The 12,359-nt window shown below is 37.9% G+C and overlaps 1 protein-coding gene across 2 annotated transcripts in view; it reads right to left on the bottom strand.

Annotated features, from left to right (window-relative positions):
* kcnq2a (potassium voltage-gated channel, KQT-like subfamily, member 2a) overlaps positions 1–12,359 on the bottom strand; it is a 163,887-nt gene that overhangs the window by 83,781 nt on the left and 67,747 nt on the right. For both annotated transcript variants that reach the window (XM_062057129.1, XM_062057123.1), the window contains exons 7-9: positions 8,237–8,332; positions 8,061–8,155; positions 4,191–4,250 (exon numbers count right to left, since the gene is read on the bottom strand). In XM_062057129.1, coding sequence (XP_061913113.1) covers positions 4,191–4,250; positions 8,061–8,155; positions 8,237–8,332 — 251 coding nt within the window. The remainder of the gene's footprint in view (positions 1–4,190; positions 4,251–8,060; positions 8,156–8,236; positions 8,333–12,359) is intronic.

Below are 12,359 nucleotides of genomic sequence, written 5' to 3'. Positions count from 1 at the left end.
ATGGCAGACAATTTTCAGCAATTAGATATTTAAATTGAGCCGTAAGGTACCCCGCGGGCCAGATCCCTTATTGGACTCGTGGGCCAAATTGAAACTTTGGACGCCCCTGTCCTGTCCTAAGTACTCAAGTAGTAACATTGTGTGCTGTGTTTGTCAATAGAATATACAAGCAATATTTCAAGCTACCTTTTCCAGAGAAAAATGCTTCAAAGGTAACAAAAATGGAGAATGAAACAATATTGATGACCATTGAAGAGGATATTAAAAATGCATCATGGAAAGTAATTAAGATGCGTTCACACTTGTCATGTTTGGTTCGCTTAAAATGAAGTCTGGTGCATTTGCTTTGCTATTATAGGTTGTGATGCACACACTCTTCACCCAAGTAAGGATGTAACGATAAGCGGTAAGAATGACAACAACACTTGTTGTAGTAACCTTTAGATAAAAAACTGTGACTGATAACTGCACTTTGATAAACTCACTGAATGACTGGGGCTAGCTTAAATGCTAACATGAAAACAAGAGACGTTAGCGTCTTTCTCCACCAGGAAATGACAATTTAAACTTATAAAAACACATCAGTGTCTTAGCAAATAAGAACCACCAAATGTGCTCTCTTAGCACACAGTGATTGTTCTGTGTGTTTAAGGTGCATTCAAGGACCACTGACAAAGTAGGACACCGCAACGCCCGACAGAAATAATGAATAATAATATTCAATTTTGTTTGTGTTGCACTTTTCATCACTTGATTAAAATATGTATAAATTGACTTGAGCTGTGGACCAAAGACATGGAGCAGATATCTGGTCGATATGAGAAATTATGACAGCATACCAATAACTCCCATAATTAGCTCTGACTACCTTTTTTTTTTTAAAACATTACAATGAGGCAAGATCACCCATACTGTGTTGTAGGTTGGTTAAGGTGAACAAACCCTGCGTTCCTTTAGGCGGTCGTAAACATCCCCTAAGCTTGATGTAAAAACAAACATGGCGTCGATTGTGTGGGACTTCTTCACTGTTTCCGAAAGGGATGTTTTGAGTGTTTTTTGCACCAAAAGTAATAGGAACATTCCCAGAGGAAGGGGGAGAAAACCATCAAGCTTTAACACATCGAACCTTACTTAGCACTTGAATGGCTAGCATGGCTATGAGGGTGTTTCGAAAGCCTAGGAAGACCCAGTCTGCATTTAACAAACAACAGAGTGAAACAGGAAGTGATCTGTATCGGCTTGTAAAAAAGAATTGTGCATCCCTACAAATATGTCAAGAAAACGTGTGTAACCACAGAGCTCTTTAAAAATATATTTTGGAAGCTTTCGGTGAAACTTCAGCAGGTAAAAATCAACTCCTCTTTCAACCTAACAGATGTAAATTTGGTGTAGAAGATTCGAGTTACGTCACAAAAGCGGTTTAATCAATTTGTTAGCTCCTTCCTCATACAGCCAGTTCTCAGTGTCCTCCACTTTATGTACCGTAAATTCCAGACCATAAGCCGATTTTTCTTCCCTATGCTTTGAACCCTGCGGCCAATAAAACAGTGCGGCTAATTTACACATTTTTCTTCACTGATGGCCATAATGCAAATAGTTTAAAAACATTTGAAAAATTATCAAAAGGTATGTTTTTGTTTGTCCTACGGTGCCATCTTTTGGACGAATTCGCTCACAGCAGGTGATGCTGTACTCTTCTTTTTAGAGTTTTCAACCGGAGGAAGAAGTGCCGTTCCGACTACTAGCCGTGTTTTTACTCGTATGGATTCTTCATTAATCGCTCCCAAGCAACGTTTGTATGTTTTACAATATAACTAAAACTATTCGTACTTACTAAACCGTCCCATGTGTGATGTCTGTAGGAGTGTTTTCATGCACATTTGTACGTGCTATTGTAATGTAATCAAGCTAGCATCGTTAGCATTAGCTAACATGCCAACACGTTTACAAGTGTCTGTGTTAGTATTATTAACTTATAACTGCATTCTTTTTGTATTGTTTCAGTTTCACAAAGTCCTCAGTAAATTCACCAAAACGTCACAGTGTAGTTATTGCGTTTGTTTAGCTGATTGGAGAGCTTGCTTGCGCAGCTAGTGGGTCCATGACAATGTCAGACATTAAACTTTTCTCCACAAACTGAAAAAGTGGCTTCAGGAAAATCAGAAGTGTGAGCACTAAAACTGGGTGTAGTATGGACAAATGGGGCCAATTATCTTTAATGTATTTTTATTATGTACTTGTCCTATGTACTTGTTTTTCACTTTTCTCAACTTTTCTTTAAAAGCCTAACCAGCGACGAGGGTTGCAAATGAGCCTGTGGCTAGAAGTCTTCTGTACTTTGACATGGGTTACCTATGGGTAGCAATGTTTCATTGTACTGTCCCTGTCAAAGAAATATATAAAAAAATTAAAAAAATACAAACTTCTGTTTTGTTTATCAGCCGTTACAGACACCGTTTGGAAAGGTATATAAATAAACATTCATAAAATATTTTTTGTGTAAATAACTCATTTCACAACGTATATATCTGCCGCCTATAGTCTGGTGCGGCTAATACATGGAAAAATATTTTTAATTTAGTGGGTGTGGCTTATATACTGGTGCGCTCTATGGTCTGTAAAATACGGTGTATGTTCTTTACCACACAGCTTTTCAAATGTCACATGACACAAAAAACAGTGTAAGGAAAACAAAACAACGTACCAAACCACAAGTGTGAACGCAGCCTTAATTTGAAAAAAAAAATCACATTTTGTTGTTGCTATTAACAGTGGCTACACACATTTACACTTGTGTGTTAAAATACACTATATTGCCAAAAGTATTTAGTCACCCATTCAAATGATCAGAATCAGGTGTTCTAATCACTTGGCCCGGCCACAGGTGTATAAAATCAAGCACTTAGGCATGGAGACTGTTTCTACAAACATTTGTGAAAGAATGGGCCGCTCTCAGGAGCTCAGTGATTTCCAGCGTGGAAATGTCATAAAATGTCACCTGTGCAACAAATTCAGTCGTGAAATTTCCTCGCTCCTAAATATTCCAAAGTCAACTGTCGGCTTTATTATAAGAAAATTAAAGACTTTGGGAACAACAGCAACTCAGCCACGAAGTGGTAGGCCACGTAAACTGACAGAGAGGGGTCAGCGGATGCTGAAGCGCATAGTGCAAAGAGTTTCTGCACAGCCAGTTGCTACAGAGCTCCAAACTTCATGTGACCTTTCAATTAGCCCACGTACAGTACGCAGAGAGCTTCATGTAAGCCATACATCACCAAGTCCAATGCGAAGGGTAGGATGCAGTGGTGTAAATCACGTCGCCACTGGACTCTAGAGCAGTGGAGACGTGTTCTCTGGAGTGATGAATCACGCTTTTCCATCTGGCAATTTGATGGACCAGTCTGGGTTTGGAGGTTGCCAGGAGAACGGTACATTTCGGACTGTATTGTGCCGAGTGTGAAATTTGGTGGAGGAGGAATTATGGTGTGGGGTTGTTTTTCAGGAGTTGGGCTTGGCCCCTTAGTTCCAGTGAAAGGAACTTTGAATGCTCCAGGATACAAAAACATTTTGGACAATTCCATGCTCCCAACTTTGTGGGAACAGTTTGGAGCGGGCCCCTTCCTCTTCCAGCATGACTGTGCACCAGTGCACAAAGCAAGGTCATAAAGACGTGGATGACAGAGTCTGGTGTGGGTGGAAGAACTTGACTGGCCTGCACAGAGTCTTGACCTGAACCCGATAGAACACCTTTGGCATGAATTAGAACGAAGACTGAGAGCCAGGCCTTCTCAACCAACATCAGTGTGTGACCTCACCAATGCGCTTTTGGAAGAATGGTGGAAAATTCCTATAAACATACTCCGCAATTTTTTGGACAGCCTTACCAGAAGAGTTGAAGCTGTAATAGCTGCAAAAGGTGGACCGACATCATATTGAACCCTATGGGTTAGGAATGAGATGACACTTCAAGTTCATATGGGAGTTAAGGCAAGTGGCCAAATACTTTTGGCAATATAGTGTATGTTGTTTGTCCAGTAAGTAAATATTGTTTTTTAACATGACATCAATGTACATTATTTCCTGTTTTTTTTTTTTTGTATTGATTTAATTCATTGTTTGATGAACCCTCTTTGACATGATTGCTTTGCTTTTTCAGCATCCCTTTCCTCACAGAGAGAATGTGTTCCTACCTGAAGGACCTCCCCTTCAGATTCCTCAGCAGGTCCAATTGATTCAGAGGTGGGATTATTCTAAAAGGGGGAAGAGGCAGATGTTTAGTCATTCAAAATAACATTTCAGACTCCCTGCTGTGCTGAGCAAAGGTTAATTTGGCCCGCGGGTGCTTCATTCAATTCAGTTTGGCAGTTGACTTTAGCGCCGCTCATCACCTCCATTTAGAAGTTGGATGAATTAAAGTCGTTCTAAGCAGAAAGGACAAGTGGTCTATTCTGCTGCTTCATGAAATCTCCGCTGTGAGAGTCAATGAGGCAGATTTGTTTTTATCAGGCCTAATATGACATAATGTTGGGAGAAATTGTTCACAATATTCTTTATATTTTAAAAAAGGGTAAAAAAAAAAAAAGGATAAAAAATAAAAATTTCCAAGACATAGTTGTAAAAAAACGTAAGAACAAAAAAACTGAATAAAAAAAGAAAAACTATAAGAATAAAGTTACGGTATAGAGTTTTGGTAAAATTGTGACACTACAGGAATTTGTTTATAGTTTTTTTTACAAACAAATCATCATATAAGAACACATTTATAATTATAGATTAAAGTAATAATATTACAATATATTTGTGTGATTTTTGAGGCAAAATCAATAATTTTTCCAAGAGTAGCCAATAAAATTATGAGAAATAGCTTGTAACGTAACAGAATATTTTATTATTATTTGTGTTATTATAATCATATGTACTACATATAGTATTTTCTTGTGGAAGGTTCCAAAGCATAGTTGTAAAGAACGCAATAAAAAAATCGTATAAAATTGAATGAAGTAGGAAAAACTAAAAGAATAAAGTTACTGTATAGAATTGTGTGAATATTGAGAAATTATAAAGGGAAAAAAACTACAGGAATTTTTTTTTTTTTTCACAAAAAAGTCATAAAATAATAATTACAATTAAAAGGCACACTATAGCAATATAATTTTGTGAATTTATGAGGTAAAAACTATCAATTTTATAACAATAGACAATAATTATAATATGATAAAAAGCTTGTATTTTAACAGAATACATTGGAATAATATTTTATTTAGCATTTATAGTATTTTTACAAAAGTCCTATAAACGAATGTTATAATTTTGCAGTACCATTTCTGGCCACATTACTACATATGGCACATATGTGGTAATGTGGCCAGAAATGGTACTGCAATCCCGGTCAAAATCCTGTAGTCCCCTCCCTCTCTCCATGACTGAAGTTGCCAGAGATTAATCATACTCCAAGGAACTTCAAATGGCAATGGACGAGTCCTACGCTGTAGGTTTCTCTTGTTTATGCTTCTTGCAAGATGGTTTACTAAGTAATTATGCCACATTTTACTGATGTCCATTAGCCAAATGTATTTGTAAAGTTACACAGCAATATTTTAGTGGGGACAGATTGTTGGCATTACCCCGCTAAAATGTCTAGTTTGACCGCATGGACCACCATCCAAATAATTATATATAATAATATATAATATATGGCATAGGCCTACTTTGATTGCAAGTCAAGGCCAACAGTAAAATGACCGCCACATTTCGTTCAGCATAACCCAACCTGACGCACTGCATTCTCTTCCATGTACGGACATCACCATCTTTCAGTGCAGAGTGCGATTTTATGAGCCAACCCACGTTACGCAAAAACCACGTTAGGCATAAATCATATAGCCTACTACCATGTCAATACACAAATCATTACATGTGATGCATTACAAGCAAATACCACCACATATGTGTCTAATGCACATACAGTACCAGAAACCGCAATTAGCCGTGCTAATGTTGGAACCCATTTCCTCAGCGTATCAGCATATTGAGAACGAAATAGGCACTGACACTACCCATATCCACATAGGTTTTATTCGTCCAAAATACATTTTGCCCTGTCAGTTGGATGACACATCGACATACAGGCTAACGGGCATATATTTCCCCCGTTAGCCTGTATGTCGATGTGTCATTGACCGGTCTAGCATGCTTAGCATTACACTAGGAGCTAAGCACCATCACACTAAGCATTGGTTGCAGGAACATACTAGCTTTGTTAGACAAGATCATAGACTGTATTGGATTAATATAGTTTACATACCAAAAGTCAATGTATTACAAGTAATAAGAAAAGGTAAATGCCTGACTTACCTATCAAGGAGGAAATTAGCAAGTTTGGCGTCAGATGAAAAAATATTTGATGGTTTACATTTTTCAAAGGCATCCCCGATACAAATCCTGGTTTTGTTCCTGGCTTTGTCATTAATAAGTTGAGAATGGTAACTTTTAGATTGGCTAAGGTCTGACATGTTTATTAACTTTACCAGTGGCAGTAGCTAGACGAAGATGGCGGTGCGTAACTGGTGTCAGGTTTGTCACTGACAGTTTAGTTATGTTTTGGTTTTTCCTCTGTCTTTATTTCCTGTCAGCGCTCTTATTTTGGTTATTTCCTGCTTTTCTCCCTGAGCGCTGTTTCCCCCTCAGCTGCGGCTGATTGGCACCTGGTCCCACTTGGTGTCAATCAACCAGCTGCTATTTAAATCTGCCTTGCCATCCAGTCTGTGCTGGAGTATTGTCGATGTGATGGTCATCACTACCTGTCGTCAGAGCTAATACTCGTCGATGTCGTTATTTGCGGTAAGCTGCTCCTGTTGGCTGGTTCCTATAGCTATTTACAGTTTGCTGTCTCCTAGCTCCTTGTTTTATGTTTTGCTGTTAGCCAGATCCTGTTAGCCGTTAGCTATTCTGTTTTCTGGTTCCTGTTTCCAGTTTGCCTGTTCCTAGTTCCTGGTTTGTGTTTTTTCTTTATTGTGGACATTAAATCATGTTTTCCTGCACCAAGCCTGCCTTCTCTGCATCTTGGGGTTCGTCACCAACAACTCGTGACAACTGGCAACCTGGATGTGACACACTCACAGACTTCTTAATTGGTCTAAGGGTGGAGGGCAGGGCATCGAAATTAAAACATTAACAAGATTTCGGGGCTGTAAATCTAATTTTGAAATGAGCATATCTCGGCTGAACTACTGTTATCAGTTATATAGGTATTGAAAAATAACATGATTTATTAATGCCTTTTGACATATCATTTAATGATGACTTGACATGAAATTATTACATATGGCTCCTTTAAATCATTGATAAGTCGTACTACAACATATTTTTGTGAATTTAAGAGGTAAAAACTGAATTTTTCAAGAATAGCTCATATGACAAAAACCATTTAATATAACATAATGAATCTGTATTATTTTATTTACTGTATAAAGTGATTTTACATTAAATCATAATAAAATAATTATGTTATTATTTTGAAATACATCAGTCATTTTATTACAATATATTTTTGTGAATTTATGAGGTAAAAACTATTGCTAATAATTTAATGAAAAAAACATTTGTTTTATTATTATTATATTTACTAAATATAGTATTTTCTTGTAGAATATTTATGCATTTTTCTACTTTTCTAGGCAAATAATTAGCAAAATCCAGGAAAAAACTAACACTACAGGACCAAAAAAAAGTTACAACATTGAGGGAATAAGTAAATCATTCTTCTTTTTTTTGAGAGCTGTAAGGAGAATTAAGTTGCAATTTCAGGAGAAAAAATACCATCATACTGTTTTTACATGATGAAAAATAACACCTTCCTAAGTTTATAAGAATAAATTACTGATAGAAAATGTGTTTTGTATTATTAAACAGGATAAAGTCATATGTAAATTGTCCAAATATCTATGAATATATATCAAAATCCATTAAAAAATAATAATAAATATTCAAATGGTTTAATTGTTTTACAGGATTTTGGAATGATCTTTTTTTGAATGAATGTCAACTTGAACAATGAATACCTATAGACTGGCACAGCCACAGTCTGCTCATAGAAGTCCCAGGTAGACATCAGATCTGTGCGGGACAGGTTGGTTGCATAAAATCTCCAAGCAGCCTAGAGAAGAAGGAGAAGGAAATAGGGGCAGCACTTAAAGATGGGGACAATGGAAAAGCAAAGCAAAAGACAAAGACCTACTTGAATGAGACTCGCTGCAGGGTTGCGTCTCTTTTCAAAATGTTTCTGCCTGTGCTGCTCTTGGACTTTGAGGGCAAAACCAGAACCAAGGATGCCCTGTTCAAGGATGACAGCAGCAAAGTCCATGTTTCAGGCTACCTTCACACGAGGGTTGTCCCCATAACAATATTTTGGTACCGCTACCAAAATGTATTTCCATACTTTTCTAAATAAAGGGTACCACAAAAAATTTCATTATTGTCTTTATTTGGACAAAAAATCTTAGTGTACATTAAACATATGTTTCTTATTGCAATTTAGTCCTTAAATAAAATAGCGAACATACTATACAACTTGTCTTTTATTAGCAAACAAAGGCTCCTAATTAGTCTGCTGACGTATGCAGTAACATATTGTGTCATTTATCATTCTATTATTTTGCCAACATTATGAGGGACAAACTGTAAAAATGGATTATTAATCTACTTGTTCATTTACTGTTACTATCTGCTTACTTTCTGTTTTAACAACATGTTCTATCTACACTTCTGTTAAAATGTGATAATCACTTATTCTTCTGTTGTTTGATACTTTACATTAGTTTTGGATGATACCACACATTTAGGTATCGATCCGATACCAAGTAGTTACAGGATCATACATTGGTCATATTCAAAGTCCAGGGACATATTTCCTGAGTTTATAAACATAATATGAAAAAATATTTTGTAACGATAAAAAATGTCAATGTAATCATAGTAGTATTGACTAGATACGCTGTTGTACTTGGTATCATTACAGTGGGTGTCAGGTGTAGATCCACCCATGGCATTTGTTTACATTCAGGAACGGTGTCATTAGCGGTGACGCCGGTGAGTTACGGAGTGTAGTGAAGCATGTTTAGCTAGTCCTCGTCCTCCAGTGATAATGGTACCTGTAAGAAACGTACTTTATTTATCGCCATAGAGGCCAAGATTAGTGATTTAGAAGTAGCTAAAACACTGCCGACTGCGGATGGGTGTTAGCTGCTAGCTAGCTAGCCATGTCTTAAAGCACCTCTTCCTGAGGGCGTTTCAGTGTTATAACTTCACCTTTATCTTTACTTTTTACACCAAAATGTGTCCGTTCTCCCTTTTCGGTCTACTCACTGTCTGTTTGTAAGTACTCCGTGTGTGTGCGCTGCCCAATATGCTCCTCTTCTGCTAAAACCAGCCATGTCACCATGACGTGACATTGCTGGGAACCGGTACTTTTCAAACAGAGTATAGTACTGTTTTTGATTCATTAGTACCGCGATACTATACTAGTACCAGTATATCATACAACTTGAATGCTCTGAATGAGTTGAAATGGTTGGTGTTGGAATTTTTCAAATCGGTCACGAAATGTTGAAGTAGTCACATGTTGAATTGACAAATTATATTACGGAATTCCTAGAATTTCGGGAAAACCAGGAATTTTTCCAGTTCAAACAACAACTTTGTTTTTTGTCCTAATTAAGTGCAATGTTTTGACGGTGGAACGGTTGAAATGCGTTGAAAATGTGGAAGGAGTAGTCGCCAGAAAAAAGGGTGGAAATAGGGCTTTGGAAAAGCAGGAATTCTGGAAAATACTGGAATTTTTTTTAACTTGGAAAAATTATAGTTTAAATTTACAGAATGGTGAAATGTGTTGAAGGTGGAATGGTTTGAATAGGTTGAAAAATGTGGAAATGGTGGACATTTGAAAAATGGCCAATTAATTTTGAATGGGAAAAATGTCCCGGAAAACCTGGAAATCTGGGAATTTTGGGAATTTGTCAAGGGAAAGCCCACGATTACCGAATAGGCTGAACAGTTTGAAGTTGAAACGGTTTGAATCGGATGAAAAATGAGGAAGGTAGAACGCGCCAAAATCTCGAGAAGAAGAAGAAGAATAAATAGAAGAATTTTGGTGCAGAACACCATGAATGTGAATGTGAATGTTTTGGAGCATTCACACAATGACAATGAACATTATTACACTACAAATAGATCAATAAAAAATACCAAAAGAAATAGTACTATTGATAATAAATAACAATTACCTCTATTATCAACAATACAATTGTTTCAAATGCAACAATACATAAATGTAATGATAACTTGAAATACAAAAGAAAGCAGATACATGTAGGTGAAGAAAGAAAAGCTAACTGTATTAACCTTGTAGATTGTTATTGTTCCAATTTTCTTATTAATAAACTTGTGACGTCTTGTGGGCCAAACTGAAGGCTGTAGTTTGGACACCCCTGGACTAAAACAGTTATTCTTTGTTGCAAGTTGATCTATATTTCATGTCTTTGTTTTGTTTTCTTTCATGTTAATCATGATACAATGTTATGCAGAGGTGTACTTGTAGCAAATTCTTTAAGGAGGTGCGCAAAAAGTTTTTTTCTCCCGAAGGAGGGAATAATAGAAAACTGAGAATATCTGACCAAACCAAAGCTAACTGGTGCATCCAGGGTTGGAATTGGGGGTTAAATCACCAAATGATTCCCAGGCGCGGCCACCGCTGCTCACTGCTCCAATGTGGGGATGGGTCAAATGCAGAGGATAATTTCACCGCACCTAGTGTGTGTGTGACAATCATTGGCACTTTAACTTTGAGAGCTGACGCTGCATTACGACCTACATTGTATTATCGCTACTGCTGACATCATTGAATCTCGGGGGGGGGGGGGGGGGGAACGCTGACCCTGTAATAATGACCAGTGACAAAAATGCTAGCTGTCGGCATTATGACATAACTTAGGGAATGTGAAGGGGGGAAGAGCTTTTGTGGGTTCAGGCATGTTTTGTTATGTTGCCTTTAAAACACCAGCTAAGGTGCCCATGTAGTAAACTCGTAGTTGCAAAAAAAAAAAAAAAAGAAAAAAAAAAAGGTCGATAGGGATTAATAAAAAGGCAAATACTGATATCGGTGCCAAACACTGGTCAACCACTGATATAAATGATATACATGTGTAATAATGCATGTTGATGACACATTGTTAGAGTGTCCGCCCTGAGATCGGTAGGTTGGAGTTCAAATCCCAGCCGAGTCATACCAAAGACTATAAAAATGGGACCCATAACCTCCCTGCTTGGCACTCAGCAACAAAGGGTTGGAGTTGGGGGTTAAATCACCAAAATGATTCCCGGGCGCGGCGCCGCTGCTGCCCACTGCTCCCCAAGGGGATGGGTCAAATGCAGAGGACAAATTTCACCACATCTAGTGTGTGTGTGACAATCATTGGTACTTTAATCTTTAATCTTAATTTAGTTATGTCCAGCAAATTTGACGAGCGCGTCCTCAACGCAATGTAGCGTTCTCGCTCGTGGCGCGGCTAATGTCCCGCCACAATTCTAAACCGCCTCTAAATCCTCGCCTCCAAGATATTTGATGTTCAAACTCATAAACTTTTTTTTTTTTTTTTCAAATAATAATTAACTTAGAATTTCATGGCTGCAACACGTGCCAAAGTAGTTGGGAAAGGGCATGTTCACCACTGTGTTACATCACCTTTTCTTTTAACAACACTAAATAAACGATTGGGAACTGAGGAAACTAATTGTTGAAGCTTTGAAAGTGGAATTCTTTCCCATTCTTGTTTTATGTAGAGCTTCAGTTGTTCAACAGTCGGGGGTCTCTGCTGTCGTATTTTCGCTTCATAATGCGCCACACATTTTCGATGGGAGACAGGTCTGGACTGCAAGCAGGCCAGGAAAGTACCCGCACTTTTTTTTTACGAAGCCACGCTGTTGTAACACGTGCTGAATGTGGCTTGGCATTGTCTTGCTTAAATAAGCAGGGGCGTCCATGCAAAAGACGGCGCTTAGATGGCAGCATATGTTGTTCCAAAACCTGTATGTACCTTTCAGCATTAATGGTGCCTTCACAAATGTGTAAGTTACTCATGCCTTGGGCATTAATGCACCCCCATACCATCACAGATGCTGGCTTTTGAACTTTGCGTCGATAACAGTCTGGATGGTTCCCTCCCCTTTTTGGTCCGGATGACACGATGTCGAATATTTCCAAAAACAATTTGAAAAGTGGACTCGTCAGACCACAGAACACTTTTCCACTTTGCATCAGTCCATCTTAGATGATCTCGGCCCAGAGAAGCCGGCGGCGCTTCTGG

The sequence above is a fragment of the Entelurus aequoreus genome, linkage group LG01 (genome assembly GCF_033978785.1).
Source record: "Entelurus aequoreus isolate RoL-2023_Sb linkage group LG01, RoL_Eaeq_v1.1, whole genome shotgun sequence".
NCBI lineage: Eukaryota > Metazoa > Chordata > Actinopteri > Syngnathiformes > Syngnathidae > Entelurus > Entelurus aequoreus.
The sequence above is the reverse complement of the archived record's forward strand: the minus strand, read 5'-3'. Positions and strand labels throughout refer to the sequence as shown.